The 17,431-nt window shown below is 49.5% G+C and overlaps 1 protein-coding gene across 2 annotated transcripts in view; it reads left to right on the top strand.

The window, feature by feature from the left end:
- The first annotated feature begins 2,185 nt into the window (after positions 1–2,185).
- The window catches only part of TRAF3IP1 (TRAF3 interacting protein 1), a 52,572-nt gene continuing 37,326 nt past the window's right edge, over positions 2,186–17,431 (top strand). For both annotated transcript variants that reach the window (XM_046643964.1, XM_046643963.1), the window contains exons 1-7: positions 2,186–2,421; positions 5,763–5,831; positions 6,260–6,421; positions 8,252–8,392; positions 8,485–8,931; positions 11,405–11,476; positions 12,538–12,613. In XM_046643964.1, coding sequence (XP_046499920.1) covers positions 2,299–2,421; positions 5,763–5,831; positions 6,260–6,421; positions 8,252–8,392; positions 8,485–8,931; positions 11,405–11,476; positions 12,538–12,613 — 1,090 coding nt within the window. In that variant the 5' untranslated portion in view covers positions 2,186–2,298. The remainder of the gene's footprint in view (positions 2,422–5,762; positions 5,832–6,259; positions 6,422–8,251; positions 8,393–8,484; positions 8,932–11,404; positions 11,477–12,537; positions 12,614–17,431) is intronic.

The following is a 17,431-nucleotide window of genomic DNA, read 5'->3' as shown; positions in this document are numbered from 1 at the left end:
CAAATTCCTTCCCTCGCGGGTTGTCACCCTCTTAGGCTTCTCCCAACCTCTCAGTAAAGTCTCCTACAGCCAGCCCACTTGTATGGTGAAGAGTGGAAAGAAGCGAGGTTGACACAGTTGGAGGGAGGTGAGACCTGGTGGTTCACCTGGCCTCTGCCTAGGTGACCAAAGCTCCAATCATCCTGGATACAGTTAGCGGCAGGGGGAGTGATGTTCCCAGGAGGAGTGGACGTCAGTGGACCACGTGGATGTTGCTTACTAGAAGGGACATGGTTCCCCATGAAATCTGCAGCACCTAGACAGTACTCCGCACACAGGAGTGATTCAACAAATACTGGAATGATACTTTGTGGCCTATCTTCACCAAATACATATGAATATCTAATAAATACACAAAAAGATGCTCATAATCACTACTCACTAGAGAAATGAAAATTTAAACCATAATAAGCCATCATTACACACCCACCAGAATGACTGAACTTAAAAGGCCTGACATATTAGGGTTTGAAGGGATATGGAGAAACTGGAAATCCCATACGTTGCTGATGGGAATGACAAATGGTGTAGCTGCTTTGGGAACAGTATGGTAGTATCTTGTAAAGTTAAATATATTCTTACCAAACAACCCAGAAATTCCACTCCTGGGTATTTACCCAAGAGAAATGAACACTCATGTTCACACAAAGACCTGTATGTGAATGGTCTTGGTAGTGCTTTTCATAAATTATCAGAAACTGAAAGCAACCCAAATGTCCATCAACTGGTAAATGGATAAACAAATTATACTATGGAATACTGCTCAGCCACAAAAAGGAATGACATATCAATAGATGTAGCAACATGGATGAGTCTCAAAAATATAATAAGACAAAGAATTAAACAAAAAAGATTCTGTACTGTATGATTCCATTTATATGAAACTCTAGAAAAGGCAAAATTATAATGACAGAAACCAGATTTGCCTAGGGCTGGGGGAGGGGGAGGAAGAGATGCATTCCAAATGAGCAGGAGGAAATGTTTTAGGGTGCAGGAGCTGTTCTCTATCTTGATTGTGGTGGTGGCAACATAATTGTATATAATTATCAAAACGCATCAACCTTCACACCTAAAATGGGTGAATTTTATTGTATGTAAATAATCAAATACAAATTTTAGGTAAACGCCCCCCCCCCCCACACCTACATACATCATGGGCAAATTTATGAAAACCAATGATAAGAAGAAAATCTTGAAGGCAGCCAGACACACAATAGACATAACAAAGATAAGAACCACAGCAGACTTCTCTTCAGAAACTACGTCTTACAGTGGCCAATGGGGGAAAACCTTTAAAGCACTGAAAGTGAAAAAGGTGGACCCAGAATTCTATAGTCAGTGAAACTATCTTTCAAATGTGAAGGTGCAGTAAAGACTCTCAGACAAAAAGTAACAGCATTCATTGTCAGCTGATCCGTGCAAAAAGAAATGGTAAAGGAAGTTCCTCAGATAGGAGAAGCACCATCTCAGATGGAAATTTGGATCTACACAAAGAATGACGAGCACTGAAAATGCTAAAAATAAATGTAAATAAAGGTTATAAAGGTATCCATTAGAAGACCTAAAGACAGGCCACAAAGCTTCCGGATTGCTAGAAGGATCTGCAACGAGCCTGTGCCTGGTGGATAGAGAACGACAGACACCTGGTATAACGACAGGGCGTGGCTTCGTCCTGGTGACAAAGCGCTGTCACGTTAACTCCCTGGGAGTTAGGGAGGCAGGCTGGCACATCACTATGCCAGCTTTATAGGAACAGACAAATGGAGTTATTTGCCCAAGAAACCGTATTAAGTAACAAACAGCATAGGACATTTTCTATTCTGTGTTTTTTGAGATAACTTAGTCCAGTCCCCTTGAAACCTGTGAAACGGGCAACGGTAATTTTGGGAGCCTGGAATCGTGGTCACCTGTAACACCGGGCGAACGTGCGCTGCTTGCCGAGGCTGTCGCGACGGTGGAGGGACACGGCGCTGTCCTTCAACCTGCAGGTTGAAGCCGCTCCTCCTCAGACCCGGCTTAGCGTGCGCGCGCAGCCGGCAGGCGGTGGGCGGGGCGCCGGGCGCGTCCGTTGCTAGGGCCGCGCCGCCCCGGCGACCGAGCGCCGCGGCCCCGCGCACGCGCCGTGGCGGACTCCGGTGCACTGTGGGATGGAAACCCGAGCGGCGCTTCGAGGCCGGAGCGGGAGGCGGCGGCGGGGCCGGCGGCGGCCGGGCGGCGGAGCTTAGGCTCGGCGGGCGGCGGGGCGCCGGCGGCGCCGCCATGAACGCCGCGGTGGTGAAGCGGACGCAGGAGGCTCTGGGGAAGGTGATCCGGAGGCCGCCGCTGACGGAGAAGCTGCTGAACAAGCCCCCGTTCCGCTACCTGCACGACATCATCACGGAGGTGGGCGCCCGGCCGAGGCCGGGGTGCGGGCCGGGGGTCGGGGCCCACGGTGGGGGTCGCGGCCGGGGTGTGGGCCGGGAGTTGGGGTCGAGGTGCGGACCGGGAGTTAGGGCCCACGGTGGGGGTCGGGGCCGGGATGCGGGCCGGGGGTTCGGGCCCGGGTGCGAGTTTGGGGTCATGGTCGGGGTGCTGGCCGGGGGTCCGCGCCCAGGTGTGAGTCTGGGGTCAGGGTGCGGGCCGGGGTTCAGGGCCTAAGGTGGGGGTCAGGGCCCACTGTGGGGGTCGGGGTTGAGGTGCGGGTCCGGGATCCGGGCCCAGGTGGGGGCCGGGGCGTGGATGCGGACCAGGGGTTCGGGGCTGGAGATCGGGTTGGGGGCCGGGGGGTGGGGGCCCAGGTGCAAGTCGAGGTCGGGATCAGGGTTGGGCTCAGGGTCTGGCCTCGTGTTGCTATGCGCGGCGCCTGCCCGAGGAGCCGGGCCTTTGGCCTGGCCTGCAGCCTGGGGGAGGCGAGCGCTGGGCCCAATTCCGCGGTGCCTCTGCACGGAGTTCGTCGCCCTCACCCCTGGTCTCCCCTTCTCACCCATCCTCCTGGGCTGTCTCTTCCGGGAGTCTCCGGGCCCCTGAGGGAGCATTCTTTCTTTCCAGCTTACCCATGTATCTGTTAGAGCACATCTTGCATTCTGCCTGGCAGAGCTGTTTCTGAGATTTTTTTTTTCCTGCAGTGCCTAGCACATGGAAGGTGCTGAGAAATCCTGGAAGAATGAAATTATTCTTTTTTATACCCCACTCCCCCAAGTTTCCCTCTGCATTGCTCTGAAAAGTGGTCACTACATATTGGATACTTAATAAATACCTGTGGGTGAATTTATTGAAGGTGGTTGTAGGGGGACCTGAAAGGAAAAAACTGTAAAAGAGCAGGGTAGTATTTGCTGATAAATGGCACAGCGTGCCTCCAGTCGGGGTTGATTGTCTAGAGCTTCTCCCTAGTGGAAGGTGAATTCCTGAATGATGGATATGGTAACTCGTTTGTTGGCATATCCCAGGTGAGCTGCACTGGGTACCGTACACAGAAGGTGCACAACAAACATTCATTGTTGAATGGAATCTGTCAAGGCCCGGGTAACTCAGAGTGGCAGCGCCCATTTCCATGGTGCACCTTGTGGCGGGGGGAGAGTATTGAACTTGGGAACTTGGTCATGTTCTGTGGGAATTAGGAATCGGGTTGAATTTGCAGGTTTCCAGGGCTGCTAACCTCCCGCCATGTTGGTCCTCAAACTTTATTTCTTACTCTTTTCCACAGGTTGGGCATCTTACTCTTCCACAAACTTGGCTTTACTTGTTTCTCCCATCTTAACTTAGCTTATAGTGTCTCTTATAGTCGGCCTCTGTGCCGAAAACCCTAATAGTGCTTAAACTTCTCTGGAATCCCAGCCACATCCCAAGGGCTGTCTTGACTGGCCACTACCTCCTTCTGTGCTGGTCCAGCGCTTACACCTGTCCTGGACAGTGTTTGAGGAAGGGACACGGCTGTGTGCTGCGTTACTTCCGCCCTGTGAAGTGGGCAGGTAGCATCCTCCAGCCCAGGAGAGAAGAAGTCACTTAGCCAGGATGTGAGCCTGGCTGACTGCGGCCTCACACTTTTATTTTCTGTGTTAATCCTGCCTCCCCACTGAGACAGAGAGCTGGGAAGGAGGCTGGGGGACCTGCCCCATCCTGTGGGTCTTAGTGTGGCGCTGGGCTCATGGTGGCAGCTGTCCCCACCTCCTGGAACCACTCGTCTGCTCTTCTTCCACAGATTTTCCCTAATTTAATGCCCAAATTAATTTCTCTACCTGTGTAAAGATAAATATGTTAATTGTCACCACTTGATAGAGATATTAGAATGATTGACATCTCGGAAAGCATTTTTAGCTAATAGGTGAAGAGCCTCTATGAAAATTCTTACCTCCTCAAGCATTGTATTCAACTCACCATATCAATATTTTAGCTACACCTAAACTAATTCTGCCTCTTTTATAAATTGATGCATTGATCTTGTGACATTAATATCTCTTGTTTCTTAAAATTATTGCTCGCAATTTTAACTGCCGGCAAACTGGGAGAAGCTCACAAGAGACAAAATGAAAAGTTTCCAGGAATATTAAGTGCAGGATAATCTTAACATTCCACCCATCTTCTCAGGAAAAATAATAGCTCAGCTCTTAAGTAGTTTGATGAGGGATGAAAGGTAGCTTAAGTAACAGCTGGCTGTAGCTTGGTGTCAGGGAGGGAGCCTCATATGAGGGACGGACTGTTTATTTTTTTTTCCAAACATGTCTTGCTGTAATAAATATGGTCTGTATCCACCCAGGACACACACATAGACACATGTTCCTCCTTACTACGTATGGTGCAGTCTGATATTTATTTTTCTGTTTCATTTTTTAAAAAATGCTTTTTGCTACCCATTATGTTCATTTTACCATGACTTAGCGCATTTTGAAAAACTGTGGTCTGAGAGAACCCAGGGCCCTGGCCGTGTGTGGGGGTGGGAGCAGAACAGAAAATCACTACCCAAAAGCTCCTTTTAGGGGTCCTTGGGAGGTACGGGTGGACTGAGGAGAGAGCAGCACAAAAGTGATACTGCACACAGCGCCCCTCTGTCCCGGGAACTGAGCAGCACAGTGGGGAGGAGAAGGTCCTTTCCGTCCAGCTTCAGGAAACCCAGGCCGAGAAGTTCCCTTTTTTCGAGGGTCCATTCTCTCCACTGAGCCTGGGCGACCCTTGTAAGACGCCATTCCCTGCTTTTGACCCTCTCAGGGCCTCCTCGTGGTCCTTAGGTTAAGTCTGTATTCCTAAATGGCTTCGAAGGCGCCCCGGGTCAGGCCCCTGCCTGACTCTGCCTCGGGCTCCTTCTGTCCCGACCTTCCTTTGATCGTGAACAGGACCCTCTTGGCCCTGGGCCTTGCGGGAACTGTTTGTTATCCTGGCACGTGCTTCCTAGGTACTGCCTCCTCCAACTCTCCTCCTGTCAGCCTCTGGTCTCCGTTTAGACAGGATTTCTTCTGGGAGGTGTTCCCTGACGCCCCTCGCCCTTCCACATTTGGATTAGGTCCTGAGCTGTGCTCCCTTAGTGCCCTGCGAGTCTTTATGACGTTGGCCTGTCCCCACAGCCCGGCGGGGTCTGCCTGGTACAAGGCCTCGCCCATGGTAGACACGCACATGTTTGTGGAGTGAGTGAATGAATTAGATTCTGGGTGCGGACAGATTCTGACGGCCCCGGAGTGTGGGGCTCGGTGGATGAGGCTGATGGAGAGGCTGTCCTGTGGGGTGCTGACCACGCCTTGCGTTATCTTTTGAAGGTGATTAGGATGACTGGTTTCATGAAGGGCCTCTACACGGATGCTGAGATGAAGTCTGATAATGTTAAGGTGGGTTTGGGGGGTTCCTCCCCTCACATTAATGAAGGTTTTTTTTTTTTTTTAGCAGTATAGCTGTGTACTGTGGCATGTATCATTTATATGCTGATATATGATCGGAAGACAAGTGTGATTAATTTGCGAATTGCCGTATACCCTTATTTCATTTTCTCATTTTTGGCTACTTCATATCATGCTAATTATAGCCATTGAGAAATGGAAGTAGTGTTTCAAAGGTCCATGCTGGCCCGTGAACTAAAATTCAAAGCTTTAATGGATTGTTTTTGTTTTGTTAAAAAGAGTCAGTATTTCTAAATGTGGTGTACATCTAAAAATAGCTTTTTATATAAATAGGAACTGTGCTTGTTGAACATACTGAAGACAGTACAAACTCTTTCTGAAGAATTTTAATGCTTACTTTTTAAATGGAAATCTTTCAGGATAAAGATGCAAAAATTAGCTTCCTGCAGAAGGCCATAGACGTGGTGGTCTTGGTTTCAGGAGAGCCACTGTTGGCAAAACCAGCGCGCATCGTGGCTGGGCACGAGCCCGAACGCACAAATGAGCTGCTCCAGAGGATTGGAAAGTGCTGTCTCAGCAAGGTAGTGCTGCGGCCCTGCAGCCTTAGATTCAGCAGAGCTGAACGACGAGCAGTGGGGGAGCAGCCTGAACGGAGCGGGACGGGTTTGAGGAGGGAGTTTCTGGCGGCGTGTGTGGAACGCTGCGCTTTGAATCTGATCCCGCCTGTTCTGGAGCCTCGGAGTTACAGGAGAAGTAATGTAAAACTGTGCGTGAAACGGATAAGGGCATGTTAGGCACAAGTTCTACGAGCTTCACGTGCAAGGGAGGGAGCTCCACGGGCACTTTGCTCACGCCCAGGCCTCCACGCCCTGAATTCCTTCTCGTTTGGGGCCTCCATTCAGGCCAGGTGACTGTTTCCTGCCAGGGCCGGGGAGCTCCAGCCAGAGGTGCTGCTTTTCTTCTTCTGTGGGGCTCTGAGACGTCCCTGTTCTCTGCTTGCCTTCCCAGCCTCCGGGGTCGGCCTCCCTCCCTCCCTCTCTCCAGGCTGTTGTTTGCAGGGCTGTGCTGCCTGTTTCCCTTGTGCGGGGATTGAGACCCTTGCCGTGGGCTGGGAGCTTGGCCTCCCTGGCCTCATGGTCCAGCCCAGGCTGCGTTTGCCAGGACGCTGGAGGAGGTCTGCGTTTGGTGATGGGAGCAGATCATCCCCAGGGCCTGCCTTTGTGGGAACCGAGTAGCCCCCGAGGGGAGCGGAGTTGGACCTTTACCAAGAGCATAGCAGACACAGCCCTGTGTACCTCATGGGTTGTGGGCTGAGGGCTAACCTTTGATGTTATTAAAGTGGGAAAAGGTGGGTTTCTGCCTGGACAGTGGCAGTGGGGGTGCAGTGGGGAACCTCGCCCTGGTCTGTGTCCAGCCCTCAGGCTTGGAGACGCAGAAGCTGATTTTGCTAGTGCTCTGGCCCCAGGCCCCACCCCTGCATCCTTCATGTTTCTCCTCTTTCTAAAAGAGAGACTCCTGTCTTGTCTGCTGAATCCTTTCCGGGCTTCCTGTTGCCTCAGGCACAGCCAGCGGCTCCGTGGCATGGCTCACGACCTGCTGCCACTTCCTCCCCTCTGGCTCATCTCTCTCCCACACCTGTACCCACACCACCCGGTCTCTTGCACGGGTTGTGCTCCCTCCTTCGTGCTGCTAGTTTCTCGGTGTGGAGCTGCTTCATCTGGCAGCAGTGTGGGATCAGCTGCTCTTCCCGGAGCCCTGACCTGTCCTCCCTCCCGGGCTGACTCGGTGCCTCTGTCGTGTTCCGGTGGCACACTGACGTTTAATCATTGTGTTTGGCCACCTCCCTCAGTACACAGCATGTCCTCCGCCTGTGGTCTAGCACCTGGTGTGTAACGGTTACTCTGTGCGTCCTTGTGGAATGAGTGAGTGTGTGAGGCAGGGGCGTTCCTGGCCGGGGTTGTTGAGGGGCTGTGGAGGGCGGGCCGGGGTGCCGCAGGAGGGGTTTGTGCATTTGGTGGGGCTGGAGTTAGATCACGCTTCAGGGCCGTTTCAGTGCTGGGCCTCTGTGAGCCTCTGACAAGTGTGAGGCAGTTGTAGAGCTGTGGGGTCAGCTTTGCTGTCCTTGAACAGCACACACGTCCACACTAGACGGCTTGGGTAGAATTTAACTGGGTTCATTTAGCTTGGGTGGACTGCTATTAAGGACTGAAGTGTGGAGGTGATAGTTATAGGAGATGCTGTGCTTTGTGATAACATTTCCTTTTAATATTTTATCCTTTCGTTCATTGGATTTCATTGGTAGACAAAGAATCCATGTAGTGAGCTGTCTTTGAATGTCGACATTCGTATTTGTTACGTGTGCTGACCTCATTTTCACCTTCCTTTTCATTTCCTCACACTCGGCCAACAAGCTCTCCAGTGACGACGCGGTGAAGAGAGTGTTGGCTGGAGAGAAGGTGGATACGAAGGGAAGGATCTCGCTGACATCGAAATCTCAAGAATGGGACAATAAGAATGCGAGAGAAGAGCCCAAAGTTCATAAAGATAAAGAGGTGAATTGCAAGTTGCGCGTATCTGAAGTGAGTCTTTTTGTAGTTCAGGTAAAGACATCTGTAAGTGATATTGTTGACTTTTGCTTTTTTAGGATAGAAGAAACTCTGAAATAAATGAGAGAAGTACAAGCAGAGATCGAAAACAGAAAGAAGAATTGAAAGAAGAAGGCAAACCAAGAGAAAAGGAAAGAGACAAGGAGAAGACCAAGGAGAATGACCGCGACAGACATAAAGATGCCGAGAGAGACAAGCACCGAGAGGGAGAGAGGGAGAGAACCAAGGCCAGGACCAAGCCAGAGAGAGACCGAGACAGAGACAGAGGCAACAGAGACCGGGACAAAGATGGGGACCGCGAGAGAGAGAGGAAGAACGAGGGAGGAAGGGAAAAGGAGAGATGGAGAGACCGGGAGAGAGAGCGCGAGCGAGACAAGGGCAGGGACAGGGACAAGGACAAGGACAGGCGGAGGGTGAGAAACGAGGAGCCTTCCAGGGACCCCGACAGGGAAAAGAGCAGAGAGCATGATAAACCGGAGAAAAAGGTAAAGTCCTGTTTGAAAACTTCTGCCTTTGACTTAGAGTTTTTCTCTAAAACGATTTTTGTCTTGATTGTAATACGATTAGGAAATTGATTTTCTTTATTGTTAAAGTTAATGACAAACTTGGATTCCTCGTAGAAACCCAAAGAGGTACCAGATTTGGCTGGGTGTTCTAAGATTGACTGCTTGTCACCTCTGGGCTGCAGGTGTGTGCATTCGGGTATCTTTCTGAAGACTTTGGAGCAGCCTACCTTAGCGTTGTGAGCAGTCTTTACAAGGCAGCCTCAGCTGTGTGTGGGTTCTTGGGGCCTGGGCGTGGCGGAATTTATTATGAATTAGGGCTACTTTCTAAGTCTTTTAGGCATTGGCAGATAAGTACAGTAAAACCTCAGTGTACTGAATTCGTATTTAATTAAAATTTCAGGTAAATTTAGGATTGGCCAGAAAATTTGTTTGGTTTCAGTATTTTCTAAAAGTGCAAGTTACTTTTGAGCTCTCTGTGGGTAATGTAGGTCTCCCGTTAGGGCTAGTGTTGCAGATGTTCATGGGGACATCGTATAATTGTCAGGCGTCCTGGAAAGGTTCTGCAACTCTTCTGGGCTCCAGCTGCTAGAAAGGAGGAAGCCGAGGTCTGGAAAGGTTCGCCCAGGATGGGTGGGCGGCCGTGAGGGGCAAGGCCTGAGCTGGTGCTTGTGGCCCTTTCCTCCTGAGATGGCCGTCTCCGTTTTTGGCATTGCATCTCAAGGGTGCTGTCCAGGGAGATGGGTGGGTCCGATGGGACTGACCCTGCGCGAGTCCTGGAATCTGGTCTTCGGTGGAAGTTGGTGTACGCTTGGTTTGGTTAGTAAGTGAGCTGGCGTTCTCCTGGGAGCCCGGGGTCCCCCACAGGCGCTCTGGAGTAGTGTGCCCTGTTGTAGATGTTCCCTGAAGAGTTTTAGAAATAACAAAGACATTCCCCATCTTTTGCCTTCTTTTGGAGGTCTAAGGAAAAGTGTTCTTCACTGGCCTGATTTTTCTGGGCCGCTAGCATATTCTGGTATATTTTACTGTGCACGACGCGGTCCCTGAATGGGGTGACCTTCTCAGCTTCCAGAGTCTTCAGATCAAGTGTTCCTACGTTATGTTTACTGAAATTGCTGATGCCGTGACTGGTTTTTTAAATAGACAGTTCCAAGGAGAAATTTTTACAGGCTATATGGGACATGTTGGAGCCAAGTGCAAGGGATGGTTCTGTTTAAAAGTGTGTGAGACCGGGGGGAAGGGACCATGTTCCTGTGCAGAGCTGGTCCTTATTCGGCTGAAGTCGGATTTGTGTAGAGCTTTGGTGGTGGTTTTGCTTGCCGGCTCTTCTGTGTAGATCTGGGGTCCTTTATGGAGCGGGAGTCCAGGAAGCAGCATGCCGTCTCCCCAGGTGAGCAGCGCTGCCAGGTGGTGAGCTGTGGAACCTCCCAGAGAGCCGAGCACCTGGAGACGTCTGTCAGGGCAGCTCTGGCAGGCAGGGGGCTCAGTTCCAACCCAGGCTGTGCCAGACTCTCTTCACCCTCTGGGCCATCCCTTGAGGCGCCTCCGTTTGGTTTCTGCCTGGCGGAGACAATGATGGGACATTGTCAGCCTCCCTCTGGGTTTCTCTGAGGCAAAGGGGAGCCAGTGGGCGTGAAGGCGTCTGGAGTGGTGAGAGTGTGTCTCCGTGTGGCCTCAGGCCCACGTGGCCGTCTGGGGCTGGGTCTCCTGCCCTCTGCAGGCCACTGCTCGCAGAGCCTGCAGCCAGGTGATTACCGCTGCTGCGCTCTGGACCTTCGGAATTAAGTTCTGAGGACATTCAGTCCTGGAAATACTGAACAGGCGGCCTTGGCTTTTCAGTCTTCGCGGAGGGAAATCCGAGTGATTGCGTCTCTCCTGCTCCTTCTGTCAACATGTGTCTTCAGATTTGATTTAAGCTGGGAGATTTTTTTGAGGTGTTGATTTAATGTGTGTACAGTTTTCATGTAATTTATGTTTTGAGCGTGCTTTCCTGACATAGGGTCCGAACACTTTGCTTAAAAAGAGCTGCTCCGTTTGAAGTTGCCCCACTGTCAGAAGACAAGGATGGGAGCAGTTTTTTCATGGGTGTTGGAGGTTTCCATTGTCACTCCTCCCTCATTTCCGGAGTCCCTGTGTTTCACTGGAATGTTCGCAGGCAGTTTGGCCTCACACAGGGATCCGGTGTGTCCGGGGGACGCTGTTTCAGGCTGTTTCCTGAGAGGCGCTGCCTCTGACGCCCCTGCCGCCTGGTCTGCCCCCGCCGGGAGAGACCTTGGAAGGCCCTCGGGGTCCAGGCGCAAGACGGGCACAGGTCATCAGAGCTGGAGTGTGACGGGCGCCCTGTGGGAAGGGGGATCTTGTTGGTCACTGTCAGAGAAAACATCTTCATGTGTTTTTACATGCTACAGACTTGAATCATTCTACAATTTGAAGAAAAAATCTTTTTTTTTTGTAGTCATCAAGTTCAAGGGAGGTGTCTAAAAAGTTGACAGATGGCTCTTTTAAAGACTCCAAAGCTGAAACAGAGGTAAACTTTAAAAAATAACTTTCAGAGATGTAAACCCGTAGCTGTGTTGACATAGTCACTGCTGTGCCGTCGTCTTCTCCTGGGCCCCTGAGACGCGGGAGGAGAGTGTCGCTACCTCAGACTCACACGTAATAGGTCCGTATGTATTTTGTGGTGAAAGTAATGATGAAAAGCTGGTGGAATGGATGGGGGTGTTTATCCTGAGGTGTTCTGTGGTGGCCTCCTGGGATTCCTTATAGCTTTTTTTGACAAGCATGCTATGATGGTGTATGAAGGGACAGGGTGGTCACTGGGGAGAGGATGGAGGTGGCACTTAGGATGAGTGTGGGAGAGGATTAAGTCACCAGGCAGACAGGGAAAGGGAGGGCCAGCTGGAGGAACCCCTCCAAGCTCTGCCTGGCCTGTGCAGGACCCTGCAGTGGGTTTCCCATGGCTGGGGCTCATCATCCCCATGGCGGCCATCCTGGGGAGGTTAGATTCATCCCAACTTCGTAATCCAATTCGCGTCTCAGAAAGCATATCCACGCAGCTGCAGGGAAGATGAACAAGGTGTGGAGTGGAGGCTGGGAGGCTGGTTTTGAGGCCGTTATGGCAGGTTGAGAGAGGTGGCGAGACAGGAGCTGTGCCAGTGGTGGGAGGGATGGGATGTGCTATTTTCTCTGATCTGTGCTCTCTTTAAACATAGTGTGTATGTTTTTACTCAGAGTTATTTACAAATGCATTGAAGTAATTGAGCGTATAGCAACAGAGGTTGAGTCCTCATAAACACACCCGATAAGACAGTGATTCTCAAAGCCTGGTCTGCGGATTGCTGACCTTTTAGGGCTGCACAAAAAAGATGGAGTTCTAAATGCAGAGTGAGAGATGTCTCAGCTCCTTCCAGTTCTCTCTCGGGTCTCGGGTGCTCCGTTGTGCTGAGTCGGAATCAGTTCCCCTTTATTGTGGATGCTGCTGTTGCGGCTCCTGTGTGTTCTTCCCCAAGCAGAGCTTGAGTAATGAATCTGCTCATGGTGTTGATGTGTGATGCGTCAATTAATTTTTTTCATTCTCTTTTCTTTAAGACTGATATTTCCACTAGAGTATCCAAGACAGTGACAACAAAGACATCAAAGCGGCGATCCCAAAATTCAGTGGAAGGTACTGCAAAATTTACCGTATAAGTAGCTGAAAATATCGATATTAATTTTTTTGCCTTAATCATGGTATCTAGTAGGAAAGTATCAATGGCTAGACAGCAGATCTGCCATAGGGAGAATGAAGAAAGACCCTGTGACAATGATGAAGATATGTGGCTTTTACACACACGCACACACGGACACACATGCATATACATGCATACATACGTGTGTGAGCTCAGGACACTGGAGCGGAGGAGCACCTCTGTGCTGGAGATCCATGTTGCAAAAAAGGATGTGATCGAATTTAATTTTCCAGAAATATTTATCAGTCATCCCTGTTTCATTGACACTTGTCTTTTGAATTGGTAGGCAAAATTTAATCCTGATGCAGGGTGGCCATAAAGAACATCCTGCTCTAAGACAGATGATGTTTACGCATTTAAAAAATAGCAGAAATTATCATTGGGAATCAAGCTAGAATCTAAAAGCTGAAGCCGAAGCAAACAGGCCTAGCCTGGAGTTTGCCCAAGGATGGTTCCTCATTGTGACAGACCAATAAGTAGGGAAAAAAGGCCAGTCTGGTGCTGGAAAGTACTGCTGGAAGCTTTGAACTGAACAGTAAAATTAGTTTGAGGGAGCAGTGGTCATTCCTGAAAAGCCAGCCTCTTCCTAAAGTGTAAAAGCTAAAGAAGTGTGGCAAAATGTAATAGTTGGAATTTTTCATTTAGAAATTAAGCTTAAATGCTCAGTATCCCTCTTTCACAATAATATGTGATACTTTAATGAACGTTTTTGTGCCAGAAACTTCTTCTCTCTTTGGGTGGCCTCTGTCGGGCAGGTTGCCAGGGGCCTTATTGCTGGCACAAAGGGCATGGATGTTTGCAGCTTTTGGCTGCAGTGCACCACTGACTGGACCCTCTACCCCACCCCTGCTCCAGGGTCTTAAAGGCGGGCTGATTTTGATAGATGAAAACCAAAAAATGCTCTCTCTTTGTAATTCCTGGTGAAATTGCACATTTTTTCACGTGTATTATTAATTTTATTGACTTCCGTGACGCGTCTGTTCCTTCCTCTGCCTGGCTCCTCATTGCCCTCTTTGGAGCCTCAGCGTTCTTCTACCTAATTTGCACGAGCTCGCTGTACGTTAAGGACATCTGCCAATTTTTAAATAAGTGTTTGTTTCTTGCATTTTCCAGCTCATTTCTTCTAGTTGTTTGGTTTCTGACTTGCCTGGATGTTTACTTTTTGGGCACTGGAAGCTGCCGGTTCTTTCCTTGGAGTTTGTCCTGAGACGAAGATTGGTTTTATCACACATTTTATATTTAATCTTTTTGGTTATCTCTTATTTTAATTCATGGTGTAAGGCGAGGCTCTGACTTTATTTGTTTTTGAGAATAGCTTGCCAGGTGCTCCAGGAGCGCGTGCTGACAGTACCCTTCCCTCCTGCTCTGTGATCCCCCGTATACCTTTTGTCCTCTGTGGTCTGTTTTTTTTTGTTTTTATTTTTTACTTGCACTGTTTTCTGTTTGACTGCTAGTTTCCTGTTGTTCTTTTCAAAAAAGTTTTAAGCGATTTTATTGCTTGATTCTTCCAGATGTATTTGAAAACGACTTCATGAGTCAAAGAACCCAGCTCCCACAAGATGCGAACGTGGGAGGATGTAGCCGGGCTTATGTTGAACTTACACTTTTGTTGTTTTGGGAGGATCGGGCCCCTCTAATCTCACGTTAGTGCAGGAAAGTGTGTGTGCACGTGCTAGGGCGTGTCTGTCAGTCAAGGGTTGTGTCATAGTTTGTTTGGTCTTTACTGTTTTTGGAAATGGTGTCTTTCTTCCCCTCGTTATTTTTTAGCGATTATTGTTGGTGTGTAGGAGCCTTGCTGATATTTGTACTGTATCTTAAATCTTGCCTTGTGTTGAATCCTAGCTCCTCCGTTGATATTTTGGATTTTCTAAGCTGACAGTCTTTTGTTCTTTTCTAACAACTCGGGATGTTTGCATCTGAGTTGACTGGTGAGCTTGCGCTTTAGGGCCCCTCTAGACAGTCTTCACGAGATTTTGTTATCATAAATTTGCGAGCTTTGTGACATTAAGCTTTACTGAGCTGTTGACAGATTGGCGGATGCTTTTCTTCTCTGCCCACTACCCAGGGCGCTGATCTCCCCCCGGTCCTCACCCAACAAAGTTGGCGCTCCACCCTAACATTCAGGAAAGTCTCTGGCACCCAGGAGGCGCGCGGCACACAGGCGCTCTGTGTTCCACTCGAGGGGGCGAGCCTTGCATTTACTGGGGTGTGAGGCTATCACATTCCTTAGATGTATTTAGAATCTTAAATCCATTCTAGAATCCAAAGAGCGTTTTGCATAAGAATATGATAATTTTTGGTTATTTTTAAGTAGCGTATTATAGCAGAACTAATCATTTTGAGTTAGAGTGCACTTTAATTTCATTTGTTTGATGATATGCAGTATTACAAGTTAAGTTTAATACGTATTTTCCTTGTGCAATTTCATGTCAGGAAGAAGGGACTCTAGAACCAATGAAAATAGTCTTTCCCCTACGAAAAAACATAGCTCTTCCTACAGTGCAGCTAAGAGGGAGCGTGTGGTGACACAGCTCAGTGAGCCCCAGCAAGCCCCCATGAAGGCGGGCAGTGAATGTCTGGGCGCTGCACCTTGTGCTGCCTGGCCCCTTGCGTCCGTTTGTCATTGAACTGGTGGAGCTCTGTGGGTAGTGCAGCAGAGATGCGGCCCTGTATGAGGGGGGCCTGGGCTCTAGAGCACTGCCCTCTGGCTGGGGTGGAGCAGGGCAGGAGGGCACGTGGGCCCCGCCTGCCAGAGTGGCAGGGCTGCTGCAACTATGCGAGGTCACTCATGGGCTGATATGGTCCATTCGAGCCTTCCTTTCTTCATTCTGCAAGCGTCTGAGGAGTCCCTGCCCTCCTGGAGAACATCACATGGAGGGAGAAGGCAGAGAAGGAAGAGCACCCAGGGGTCTGCATCCATGGTAGTGAGCAGGGAGGGAAATGAAACCAAGAGAAGCGTGGGGGCCAGTGTGTGGACAGGGAGGGCCTCTGAGGAGGGTACCTCTGGGCAGAACGCTGACTGGATGAAGGAGGGCATGCAGGTGTCCAGGAATGGGCTGAGGTCCTGAGCTGGGGACAGGCTTGCCTGTTTGAGTGACAGGAAGCCTGGCGGTGAGGCTGGAGCAGAGAGAGGAAGTAATGGGAGGGGCTGTACGAATGGGCAGGTCCGAGTTGTGGGCCACGTCAGGCGTGTGTTTGATGTAGTAAGTGTGAGCAGAAGTCCTTGCAGGGGTTTAAGCAGGATAGGGACATGAGTTGACTTAGCTTTTAGAGACAGCCCCTTTTAAAACTGGAGAGGGGCAAGAGTGGAGGCTGGAGAGCATTTAGGTAGCTGTTGTGGCACCCAGGTGAGAGGCCGTGATGGCTGGGCCCTGAGTGTCACCGGTGAGAAGCCTGAGTGAAGGATATATTTGACAGGGGAGATGACAAATATGCTGATGGATTGGATGGCACTTGTTAGAAAGGACGGGAGTCAAAGATAAGATCAGTTTTGTGGTGGAGTCTGGGCACCTCCGTGCTGTCGTTTATCGAAGTGGGAGACCTTCGGGAGAAGCTGGTGCTGGCCTGGGTGGCAGCACCAGGACTTCTGTTTGAGACACAGGAACTTTGAGATGCCTGTGATACAGCCGAGTAAGAGTGTCGAGACAGCAGTAGGACGGGTAGGCCTGGAGTTCAGGGAGAGTTGAAGAAACGGGAGTCAAAAACGAAAAAATTGGGAATTGTTAGCAGACACATGGTCTCTCCAGCCGTGGACCTTCATGCAGTAATGAATCTGGGGGATGGTGGAGATGAGGGAGGGCTTGGTGAGCGCTGGGTCCGCCAGGGTCGAGCATCAGAAGTGGTGAGGGAGGCTCCTGCGCAGGAGACAGGCCAGCAGGTCGGAGGAGAGTTTGGAGAGTGGGGTCCCGAAAGCCAAGGGCGGGAGTTCAGGCATTGGGCTTCCTGGAGGATGGAAATGGCCGTTGAGTTGATGAGACAGTGAGTTGGCAACCTTGGCATAAACCCCTATAAATCCCAACTAAAGCAACCAAACACGAAAGCCTTTGCAATCTTTTAATCTGTTGTTAACTATTTTATGTCAGGAAGAAAGGAAGATAATATTTCAGCTAAAATTTTAGACCCCATAGTGTCTGGATTAAATAATGAACCAGATCAGGAAACTACAACTTCAGAAATAGGTAAGAAAATACATTCTTTAGTTTAAATTCCTCATCTCTTTGGTCTGAAATATTTACTACTCAGTGTAGTTATGTTATTTTTTATCATTCTAACCACTTTGATGTTCATCAGATTTGTTCCTGAAGATCACAAATGACTTACGTTCTGTTTGCTTTAACTTGCTAAGTTATGTGGTAAAGAATAGTAACCCGGCTTTAAGTTAACCTGTACATGCCTTTTTATGTATAACTTATTTTCCATCTAAATCAAAATGCCTTCTTTATCTTGCTGTTGGGATTTTGTAAAACAATGTGCATAGTTAGAGAAATTATCTTTCCTTTCTCCATCTCACTCTGCTGTGTTCTTTTGAGAAAACGCTCCCCAGTAAAGCTTTTAAAGTGCTTGCTTACGGCCCTTTGGGGATTTGTTCCCATGGCTTGCCCATTTATGTTAGAGGCTGGCAGTGTGCCGTGCTGCGAACGTGTCCTCACCCTGCTGATGTGGAGCAATTAGATGTATAAATTCAGAATTTCAAATTGGGTATCCTTGATTAAATATCGGTAGCTGTAGTCTTTTGTGATTTAAATTAAATTCTT

Source organism: Equus quagga, chromosome 17, assembly GCF_021613505.1.
Source record: "Equus quagga isolate Etosha38 chromosome 17, UCLA_HA_Equagga_1.0, whole genome shotgun sequence".
Classification (NCBI taxonomy): domain Eukaryota; kingdom Metazoa; phylum Chordata; class Mammalia; order Perissodactyla; family Equidae; genus Equus; species Equus quagga.
The sequence above is the reverse complement of the archived record's forward strand: the minus strand, read 5'-3'. Positions and strand labels throughout refer to the sequence as shown.